Source organism: Hemibagrus wyckioides, linkage group LG05, assembly GCF_019097595.1.
Source record: "Hemibagrus wyckioides isolate EC202008001 linkage group LG05, SWU_Hwy_1.0, whole genome shotgun sequence".
In the NCBI taxonomy this organism is placed as follows: domain Eukaryota; kingdom Metazoa; phylum Chordata; class Actinopteri; order Siluriformes; family Bagridae; genus Hemibagrus; species Hemibagrus wyckioides.
Genome location: NC_080714.1, coordinates 14031064 through 14043384, shown reverse-complemented (window position 1 = coordinate 14043384; position 12321 = coordinate 14031064). Strand labels below are relative to the sequence as shown.

The window sequence follows — 12321 nt, the reverse complement described above, 5'->3', positions numbered from 1 at the left end:
TTCTATAATTCTATCTATAGATGGTCTGTCCCTCAAATTACAGCTCAGAAAGCATTTGCAAATAACTAAATGCCATTAATTGGTACTTTGAAAAGAATGCAAATGAAAAAATAATAATGAAGTCAATATTTTAATTACGAATATTTAACGGAACATCCAAATTGTATGTTGGTTTTTGTATTTTGTTTTTTAGAACATTTCTTTGAATCTATAAGTGCGACAGGGTGTAAACTGCTGCCTTTTGTTCTTTGCCAATTTCTAGGAATTTCTGCGACATGAATGTAGTAACATTATATTATATTTGAAAATTGTTTCGATAGTCTCACATTTTAATAATCCTAATTGGGTGGTGGACGTTTATACAATCGTTTGACCCATAGTCTTTGCCTGACTGGTGTAGTGTAAGACTGCAAAAAAATAACATAAAGTAAAATATTTTTTGCATGTATCTAATCGTGCACACAGCTCCGCTCGCAGCTCATTGAAGTGTTTGGATGAATGTCGATGCAGCGACCCTGTGATGACGTTGCAGTTCAGGTGGGGCCGCGAGGACTCGCACGACGTTTGCGCGTTCACGACAGTGCACGCGAGCCGCTGTGTTGACGGACCCGACAGTGTGCAGGAGAGGCAACATGTCTGCTACAGACGCCGTGCAGCAAAACAACAATGAAGAACCAGGCCTAAACGGTAAACTTTTTTTTGGTAAACGCTGTTGTAGCTAAATGCGATGTTGTTTACGATTTGATGCTGTTTTGTCTCCTGCTTGCTTGCTTTGGATTTTAAACAGTATTATGCAACATCTATTGTTTCATACAGACTGGAATTTCCTCCTCTTTTAGGCAGGGCGGTTTTGAGGCAGGAACATGGGTTGCGTCATCATTTAAGAGTAACCAATAGAAAGACGCGTGAACGTGTAAACATGTGGCTTTGCGCGGGAATAAGTGATGATTGACAGACTGTAGACCTATCAAATGTCAAATAGTACATTAGCATGTTGTTAAAGGCGGGGCTAAGTTGAAAGAAAACAAGGCAAGCGTGGGGGGGGATAAGAAAAATGGAGGCGGGGGCGGGGAATTGTAAATGACTAGGCAACTGTAAAAATGCAAGCTTTGAAATGAGCTTTCTGTTTTTGTTGTTGTTCATTTTCAAGACATCCTCAACATATTGTAGATTTTGATTTCGATTAGAGATTTTGCCGACGTTAAACATCGAAAAGGCTTTTTTTAATGCTAAAAATCACACCAAATACCGCTTTTACTTCCTCCAAGACCTGTATACATATAAACTGTTAAAAGAGCTGGCAGATGCCTGGGTGCTTTTGTACTGTAACAGAAAGTTTGTTTTTCTCTGCAATGAATGTTGAATTTGATTTAGTATGTTTTGTTTTGAGTCGCTGTGTAAAAACAAGGCAAGAAACAGGCTAAATATGGCCTGTTAATCTCACCACATAGACCTACATTATTTATTTTTTACCTGTAAAAACATGCTGCATGTTACAGTTATTTAACAAAGTACTATTCAGAGACAAGTAAAAAAGAAAGAAACCCAACTTGATTTGACCAGGTTACCATCTTATCTTATCTGATTACCTTACAGTTGTGTTATTTATTGTGTTATTGTGCAAAGTATCTATGAGTAGTTTGCTGTATTTCAGAAACCTTTTCCACCCTACCCCCTTGACCAGCTCAGTCTTGTTTTGGCAGTCTTAGTCTCATGTTAGTTAGTTAGAACAAACTGGATTTTTCAGCAGTTATTTGCAGTTGGTTTATGTTAAGGCTGTTTACCTTTCAGAGAATCTCTTATCCAAGTAGAGAGCAATAATGATGACGTTCAGTCAATAGAAAGCTCAAGTTAGCTGCCTGAATACTTACTCACCTGGAAGTGTCTTGTAGCATCAAATGACATGGGAGTGTCCCATAAGATGTTTTGCCACAATTCCAGGCCTGACATACAGAAGCTCCAACAAACATTGATGTAAACTAGCATAAGTTACTACTCAAAATACACCAAATGAAATGGGAAAAGAGCTGATTGACACGCGATTGTGGAATGATTTGTGCAGGTGTTTTGAACTCTCCAACATAACAGACACTTTATGAAAGCAACGCTCCCTTTCTCTCTGCTCACACACTTGCATTCTGCTAATGTAAATGGAGAATATTTCAATTTAACAAGGTATATATACATCAGAAGGAGAATGTACTGGAAGAGATTCAGGTTTCTGTGGTATTTTTCAGTGGAGGAAGGGAAAAAAGTTTAGAGGAATAGTGCTTTTTTTGTGAGTTAAGAGTTCTTGAGGGTTTTGTGACTGCACCAGTGAAAGAGATATGTTGAGTATATGCAGATAACTATGGGGAAGAAGGACTCTAGAAATGTAAGCAGTGTCCAGACAATGATAGAAAAAGCTGATTATAATTGAGCAGTGTGTGGGTGTCCAGAGTCTGGTGTGAGTAGAAGCTGAATTCTGGACATACAACAACTTATTAAGCCACCGGGAATAATCACCTACTTGAAATAAAACAATGCTGTAATAGCAGTATTTTTGCTGTAAAAAAAATTTATGCGTGAAAGGTGTGTGCAATTATATGAATATGTTTACCATCCTGCAGTTAATATTTAAATATGGTGTGATGGTATGCATGACAGTAAAGACAAAGACAGCAAATATTTTTGCTATATTGGTATACTATGTTATCATTTTTAGATGTAGTACCATGAAGTATACAATGTGTTTTTTTAAATTGGTGAAGGATAAGAACAATCCACTAACTCATTCATCATTTTTAGATCACTTTATTAAACCCAGAGGGAAATTAAATAAAACATTTAAATTGTAGATTCCTTGATATACCCTGGGATATTGTAAGAAAAATTGTAACATTGAGATATAAGTGTTGTATCATATGGTGTATTTTTCTACAGTTCTACTAGTTATTTAATTCTTGAAATGTCTTATAGCAATGCTGCATGATTTTCTTTCAAGTCATATCAGTGTTGTTAAACTATTTGATCTATTTTTGTTCATGTATATCCAGTGCAACACAATGCAGAATAAGGAGGTGCCTGTGTTGGGTTACATGATTTGTAACAAGATTATCTGAATACAGTATATTGCTATTATGGTAGAATTTCAACATAGCAAGAATAAAGTGGACAGTGGGAGTCCTAAGTCAATAAAAGCAAAATTGCACATTGGGGATTGGCTTACTAGGTTTTTCTTAGGTAACTGGGGTGAGTGTGTCCCAAAGCGTTTTATTGTTTTAATGCAAGGTGACAACCTATGCATCTCGGATGAAAAGAGAGTAGAATGTTAGACTCGTACAACTGGTCTGTGACTGGGGGTAAACGCAAAAAGCCCTACAGCATTGCTAAAGGAGGAAAAATGAGTGGCATGGAGTGATGAGATAGATGAAGGATACATCTAATAGCTGAGAAGAGGATGTTGGCCCATACTGACAGTGGAAGTTTGCCAAGTTCAAGCTTTAAGTGTGATCTGTTATTGATCTCTTCATCATATGTTAATTACTGTCATGAGGACAAGCTGTGTGAAAGAACTTTCTACCAGCAGATTTTTTATTAAAATTAAGACAGATCCTATGGATGAGTAGGAGCCATTGCATGTTACTTTGGGAAACAGATTAAACATACTGTGAATTTCTGTTTTAGCGGTTCCATTTTATTGTTTTAATGCCTCTCAGAGTTACAAATGAGTAACTTGATTTGATTCCTTAGGGTCCTGGGTGGAGTTGGAATTGAATGGGAACATGGCATCTGGGAGTCAGCAGCTGATCCCAAGCCTAGCTGCCTCTGTGGCCAATAGGAACCAGGGTGAGACTGAGCCACCACAATCCCTACAGGCTGTACAAGAAGCACAGGAGGAGAGCCCGGCTGGAGGACTTGAGCATGTCCCCTCATCCTCCTCCATCCATAATGGAGACATGGAAAAGATCCTGCTGGATGCTCAGCATGAGTCCAGCCCCAGTGGGTCCTCCTGTAATAGGTAAGATACCTAAGGAAAAGATGGTAGTTGTACTAGTAGTAAGTATTAAGTAGACAGTATTAGCAGTATGTAAGGAAAGCCATGGCTAAAGCTGTATCTTAATAATGCAACTGTTTTGTTTCATGTTTAGAAAATCTGTTTACATGGCATGTACTATTTTTGTTGCTGTAGTTACTCATTGCCTAACTCCACTATAGCAGGTTTTCAGATGGATAGTATTCTCAGATCCTGTTGCATTTGTATTAACATGAAAATATGTTTTGATAGATAATACAAAGTCACTCTGGAAATCTGTCAAATGCAGTAAATGTTAAGATCCTGGCAGGGCAAATTATATGGCTAGACTTTTGTATTTAATTTTGAAATTAAACCCTACAAATGGAAGCATAAAGCCCAGTGTCAGTATTCTGGACAGCCGTGCTGAAGATTTCAAGGAAATATTAAGCTTGTTTACACTTTCTAGCCTCTCACTTTTAATTAAAGTGGAACTACTTAAAAAGTTTGTTCAAATTGTTATTTAAAGATCATAAGCATTAATTGGATACTTTACAGCATGTCTCTGTGGCTTATTTCTAAAGATAGTTTGACTAGACTATTGTCCATTGTTTGACATTCTGCTAAATATGTGGCCAGTATTACAGATACCTTTGCATGGAATATTTTGGATGTCACCAGCAAAATGACTACAGAATCAAATATTTTCCCGTTTGTTATGTACATTGATGGACACTGAAACATAGTACACACACTCTAGTAGAGGAGACTGACAGAGGTAGCAGTGACTTTTGAAAATGTGGTATAACTCAGCCCTCAGCCTTCGTGTTTTCTTATTGTTTTTACTTATGTAATTACCTTAAATTTACACTATTTGCATTGTCCTTGTGTTTGCTGTGCTTGCCCTAAAGTCCTCCCAGACCCCACAGTCCTGAGCATGATGAAGGCCTGATCACTTTCGATGTGGAGATGCCGAGTGAGAAAGATTGTCAGGTAAGACATTTAATTTAATATATCCAACATGCTGCCAGTGACTTACAGTATATGAATGGACTTAGTTCCAGAACACACTATCTACTTTTAATTTGTGATTGTGTGCAGTTTTATGCCAACTCTATTTTTTAACTTTCTGTGCTCTTTCAGTCGGAGGATGACAGTCTGGAGAAGGACAAAGAGGACGATAGCCTCATAAAAGGGGAGAGCTGGGTGGCAGACTGGTCCAGTCGACCTGAAAATATTCCTCCCAAGTGAGTGGACAATTTAAACCATATGTTGTACATGGATATGTTGTTCCACATATTGTCAGTTTCATAATTATGTGGACAGTGCCAGAATTTTAAGTAATTTTGCCTCTGTACACGACCACATTATATTTGAAATTAAGCAATCAAAATGTGAGTGAAGTATAGTCATTCACCTTTAATTCAGCACGTAAAACAAAAAAAAATTACAGCTATTTTTGACAAAGGCCCTCCATTTTCACAGGCTCAAACGTAAAGAAACAAGTGACTGATAAGCAAGTCACATTAGATTCTTTAGACAAAAGAAACCACAAATAACTTGTAAATGAATGATGCAAAGAGAAGAGTATGGAGAAGGAAGGGCTGAGGATCTAAGTCATCTATCAAACATGGTGTTTGTGGCATGGGCATATATGCCAGTGGAGCTGGGTCACTGGTGTTTACTGATGATGTGAGTGCTAAGAGAAGTAACAGGATGAATTCTGAAGTGTATAGAGTTTTACTTTCTGCCCAGATTCAGTCAAATGCAGTAAAATGTATCGGACTACAGAACACAGTACACAGTAGCATAATGGCCAAAAACATATTGCGAAAGTAAGCCAAGAGCTTCAAACAAACAAGGCAAAGCATCTCAAAGGAAATTAGCATTTAGTGATATCTGTGGGTTTTAGTCATTAACTACATAGCATTTACATCCAAGCATTAAAGATAAGCCTTATATTTATAATCATGTTAATTTGTCTCAACAACTTGAGCCTGTGAAAATGGAGAGAATGTATAAAATTGGCCATAATTTCTAAGTACAAATGTTAACGCAATATTTTTTTTGTTGCTGTTGTATTTAACCTAACAGTCTAGACTGTCCAAATACATATGAGCTTGACTATATATATTGTGCAGTGTTTGTAACAGGGATGTCTTAAAGTCTAATAGCTATATACATTAATATTAATATTGTTTTTAACAATAAGGTGCAATGAATGCTTACTAATTTACACACAATTTTCGTAGGATCTTTGCAGTGCTTCGTACCTTCTTAACTGAATTTAATTATCAATTTATTTATAGTGTATTTATAGTGTAGCTATTTTAGATTTATCACAGTATAACAGTATATACCATCATACAAGTATCATCACAGCACTATATAGCAATGTTACAAAAGGGACTTACAAAAGGGACTGTAATCTCAGCTCCTTACCTGTATAAAAGACACCTGGGAGCCAGAAATCTTTCTGATTGATCAAATACTTATTTCACTCATTGAAATGCAATTCAATGTATAACTTTTCTGAAATGCATTTTTCTGGATTTTTTTGTTGTTATTCTGTCTCTCACTGTTCAGATAAACCTACCATTAAAATTACAGACTGATCATTTCTTTGTCAGTGGGCAAACGTACAAAATCAGCAGGGGATCAAATAATTTTTTCCCTCACTGTACATACATATTTGAACTGCACATATGTAATAAGCAACCATAAATGCATTGCACTGAACATACATGACATTTTGAATGTATGCAACCTAAGTAAGCATGAAATGACCTCCTTCGCTCAGGGAGTTCCAGTTTCGGCATCCAAAACGCTCCGGTCCTGTTTCTCTGAGTATGAGAAAGACAGGTGCTATGAAGAAAGGTGGAGTGTTCTCAGCCGAATTTCTCAAAGTGTTTATTCCCTCTCTTCTGCTCTCTCACATCCTCGCCCTGGGATTGGGGTAAGTCTCAGGGCATGTTATAAAACTGCTTATTTTATTTGAAATGAGTAATAAGAAAACACTGATGGATTACTGAGACCCATGAGATATAGATTTGGTTCTCTTTAATATTATAATCTAATCATATGTTTTAATATGGTTAATGATTATCTGTTTTTTTAGGGTCTATATTGGGAAGAGGATGAGCACACCGTCTACCAGCTCATTTTAAACCCAAACAAATATCAGTGCCTGAAATTTCCATAAGACGCAGTGGTGGCAAAGTTGTGTCCAAATATCTCTAACTTTGACTGTATGTTAGACTGTCTTACTCATTTTTCCCATCTTCTCAGCTGTCATGCTGAAATTTATCATGACCTGTTACCAGAAAATGCTGGGCAGTTTATTTGCTGCCTTCATCTTGAGTTAATATTTGCTTGCCCTCTAACACTGTGTTCAACAGATTGGTTTTAGGTGTTTCATCTTCCTTATTTTATGTTGTTGTTAATTAAAAGCAAAGCTTTTGCCCTTTTATGCTGGTATGTAAGGCAAACGGAAGATACATTTGTGATGCCCAAAACTTGTACAACCACCAGCACATTACCAAGCTATTACTTCTTACTATGTTGCAGGTGCAATAGTGTTATTATGTTTAGCTGTATAGAAAAATGGCTGATGTGCATTTGGATGTAGAATATTTAGTTTTCTGATCCCCTTTAGTTTCCCATTAAACGCATTTAGATAGAGAGATTCTGTTTTATGAAGCCAACCAATTTACTTGTGCCATCTTTGAAGAAAGTCCACTTCCAGCATTTTCTATTATTCCAGTTCTAGTACTGTGGTCTTAAATAATTTTTTTAATTTAATCTTTCCAGCAATGCTGTTTCTTGAAAGAAAGATGAAAAGACACTCTTTTGTTACCGTTGTAATTTCTGACGGCACCTCTAACGCACCTTAAAGATTGAAATATGGCGGAAAGGTTTTGAATAGACTGTTAATAGCACATACTTGAACATTTTAGTTTCATAGAAAGCTACCTGCCTTACACAGCCTTGTGGTTTTTTTTTTTTTGTTTGTTTTTTTTTTTTGATTGATTGATTGATTATCAAGATGTGTCCCTTGTTTGGTAGGTACCAATCCCTGATTTCTCAATCTATAACCATTTTCAAAAATCTGTTTTTGGTAAATGGTTTTGGAATAAATAGAATAATAAGGAGAGACCTTGAGTATGTGGGAGTACACACTGGAAAAAAATATTTCCTCTTATTGTATAAAACATTTTCTACATTATGTTAAAGAATCCTTCCAGACCTAAAAAAAATTGGCAGTGAAAATGAGTAGCCTTATGTTCCAAATATAAACAGAGGTTTCAGGTAAAGGTTATAGATGATAGACTGATTATGGTAGCACTCAGTGGAACATGTGCATGCTTCCTAATTTGAAGAGAGGTTACACTGCAGTGATTACTACATGCACACTCAATTGCCATGATGCATATCATTCTTTTATGGACCAGGCTAACAGAAACAACATACTATGCTTCTGAGTGCCAAAGGGTCTCCACTGTGATGTTTACATCTGTAAGACCCAACACTGACGCATTCTATAGTAAATCTAGATCTAAAGGTAGATGTAGCTCTATCTAAACTCTTTTATGAGTGCTGTTCTGATGCACACTCCATGCATTACAAAATGGCATGAAGACATGACACATTTTATTGTAACTGTGTAATCATGTAATTTAGATTTGTGAAGTGTGAAAAATTTCTGTTGTTATTCGTGATATAATAATGTGAAGTAGGAACATTTCATTTTTCCTTAATCTTATTTCAGTGTTCAAAGGTACAAAGGTAGTGTGATATTTTCCTTTAAATACTATAGTATCAATGGAATTATCATCTTTATGGTTCTTAAAATTTAACCTAACCAAGATTTATTAAGAAGATGCTTAAAACTTTATTGACACCCATGACATGGAATTTGGCCTTTTGAGAGGGACAGCTCTGGGGAATAGAGACATCACGTATTATTATGGGTAGATTTACACAGATTAAATCTTACCCCTGACATTTTTGCCATATCCTGAGCCTTTAAAAACAACCATTAAAAAAAATTTTTTTTGTTTTTATAAAATGCCTAAAGATTTAGTATGAAGCTAGTATGTCCCATATTGCATGAATACATTTTGAAATTTAACATCTGCTATGAAGGATGAGCTATTCCATGAGTGGGACAAAGAACTGTGAATGAAAAAGTAGCATGTTACAGCAAGATAAACTAAGCCCACCCTGTCTGTAAAGGATGGATATTCTATAATGTACATTTTACTCATATTCTTTGGGATTTGTTTGTTTTGAATGTGTAATTTTTTTTTCTTTTGCTTGTCTTTGTTTTTTGCTTTGATCATGAGAGAATTAACTTGTTGTGTAGGGCAGGGCCCTCATGGCTGGCATTTTGTGGCTGTTTTTCCTGAGTTTTGGAAGTGATTAAGCAGAAACATATGGTTTGTTTAATGTTCACATATTGGAAGAAGAAAACTAACATTAAAAATCCCAAACATCCGAACATTCTCTATATTATTATTATTATTATTATTATTATTATTATTATTATTATTATTATTATACATACTATTTATATATAAATGTTGCAATTTTTATAGGATGGGTTTAGCAAATGTTAAGATAATTACTTTTTCTAAACCTTATTACTAAAACAGTTTAGGCACTTTGTTAACTCTGTGATATTGATGCAAACAAGCAAGCACATATTGCTAAATTGCTAAGCATTACAAACCATTGCTGAATGTTTCAATTGTTGTATAAGCTTATGAATCAAATTCCAGGAGCAGAATTTTGACTATATTGAATTTATAGAAGTATAAATACCAGAGTAAATCTCAGAATGGCAATTGAAAATGGCCATCCTATTCCATATCCTGTCACATTCACTAACATTTTCATTGCATGTTAGATTATTGGGAAATAGAATAATTAAGAATGTTTTATAGTGATGAGTGCAAAATATCCAGTTAAGAACTGTAAGGTAATGTCTAACTAATGCATGCATGAATGTGTGGTGTGTGTACAATATTTGTGCACTGTGATTACTGATTATTTACCAATAAGTATGAATGCATGACTTTGGTGGTGGACTGTGACACTGGATTGTGCTATTGGTACAAACAGGCAAGCATGAGATCTGAAGTGTAGTGTTGCTCCCTTCTGTCCTTATGCATGGAAAAGGTAAGAAGAATATGGCATGGCAATGAAAGTCCTTTTATATACACATTTTCACTAACTGGAAATCTACCATTCATGAGATTGCAAATGTTATGGTTCATCTGTGATTTTTTTTTTAAGCGCTCAAATCAGTCAGTGCTTAAATGCAATTTATACCATTACACATTATTTTATTACAGCATAGGAAAAGAAACAAAACAGGAATTTATACCTTTTGATTAGAATTCAGACTTCATATATTGTTTGGGTCTGTTCTAGCACATTCCAGATGAGCCATTATTAAATTCATGGACTGAGTAATATTTACTCTTTTCCTTTACTGCCAGCATCTGTGTCTCATTTTATTAGCTTGCTTTAATGGAGTTTTGTTCATAAGCTGAGAATAATTTAAATTGTTTTAGCAACTTATTATTATAATGTATTACATTTACATCTACATTATGTCCTTATTCAGAGCAACTTACAAAAGTTCTATGCTAAATGCTAAATTGTGCAGAGGTCACCTTTTTTTCTTACTGTTGAGGGTTTAAATGTTTCTTGACCTTAATCGTCTGCAAAAACATCATTATATGCTTTTGATCTTCCTTTAACTAAAGCATTTTAATCAAATGATTTGGACGTCATACCAAGAATGATGCTCTCTAGTCTCAATGTTTTTGTTTTGTTTGCATTAAAAATAATATAGTAGCTTTCTAAATGACTCAGCATGTGTTTGGAAACAGACCTCTTGTTTGAAATCTGAAATATTTACATTATGAAAACTACAACCCAATATAGCAGTTTTTGTATATTACGGTATCTGCCTGAAGCTTGAAATTTTTAAAAAGCTGACCTTCATGGACAACACTGCTGTAGATGAAAACTATTGAATTTTATTTATGGAATAAAATGTTTAAATGTACCATGGACGACATCCATAAAACCCAATGAAACTGTGTCTGCTTGTGCAAATAAATGCTCCAGCAATGAAAGTCTCCATAAAGTTTCAGTTATATTTTAAGCATTGCCTGTGCAGGACACTGAGTGCAATATGGTGTAAGCAAGTGTAAGTAAGGCCAAAAGAATAAGATGTAGAGTCTTATAGAGTGTCAGGTTACAGTAGGGGCTGGGTGTCCATCTATAAATTAAGTATGAATGAAGTCCACCAGGGATTGGGCTGATCTCTGCTTAGACATGGTCCTTACCGGGCACTGACGAAGAAATTGACTTGGCTAGCCCCCACCTCTGGGTGCAGACACCATTCCCCTGAACATATGCATTGTCTCAACAGCATGTCTACACACCAACATCTAAATGTGGCAAGAATATCAGGGCCAGATGGATGTCCCTCAACCTCAGCTAGTTGATTTATTTTGACATTACACCAGAGGGCCACATACCCCCATTTCCCAGTCCTCCAAATATGGAGTGATGTCAGTGGCCATCAAAAGAGACAAGGCCACCTGTTTACATCTTGGAAACACTTGTGGTGGTAGGGAGAGGCCAAAGCAAAGAATTTGAACAGGAATGCCTGCCCTTGGATTGCAAAATATCATCCTAGTTCTTGGCAATTGCAACATGAAAAGAATCTCTGTGCATGTCCACTGACCTAAACCAGTTCTGTGTCTGCACAGCTTAAACAAAATCTGTTACATGTATCATATGAAAAGAGATGGTCTTTAGGAAAATGTTCAACTCAGAAACTTCCACCCATTTCGAAAATTAAAATAAGTTCAATATAACTCATGAATTTTGAGGTCTACCTTCTCTATTAGCAAACTTTCGGGCAGACTAACTTTGTTGGGGGCTGGCATACTGCTTAGTGTGGTGAGACCATCAGCAACATGGCACAAAATCTGACCTGTAATATAGAAGAAAAGTGGACTCACCTAGTTAGGAAGGAATAAGAATAGGCTATCCCCAGCTTTGGAGGGCAGGATACCTGTAGCTCCAACCATGGTCACAAGTTTCGAAGTATAAAGCTCCTCTGTGTTCATGCAGTCCAACATAAAATATACCACCAGAAAGTTTAGTTTGTTGCATGTCATTAGTTATGACTTTCATGTGCAACTACACTGGGCAATTGTTTTGTTTACTTTGTTTCAATATTTTGACAGAATGTCACATAGTATTATGTATGTAGAATCAAAATCCACTTCTAGTCTGCTGTA

At 35.9% G+C, this 12321-nt stretch overlaps 1 protein-coding gene across 1 annotated transcript; it reads left to right on the top strand.

Moving 5' to 3' along the window:
* Positions 1-537: 537 nt before the first annotated feature.
* On the top strand, positions 538-9494 carry bnip3la (BCL2 interacting protein 3 like a). Its single transcript, XM_058389515.1, has 6 exons — positions 538-687; positions 3733-4000; positions 4906-4987; positions 5138-5241; positions 6795-6950; positions 7113-9494. The coding sequence occupies exons 1-6, from the start codon at positions 633-635 to the stop codon at positions 7159-7161; spliced, it is 714 nt and encodes a 237-aa protein (XP_058245498.1). The 5' UTR covers positions 538-632; the 3' UTR covers positions 7162-9494.
* Positions 9495-12321: the final 2827 nt, after the last annotated feature.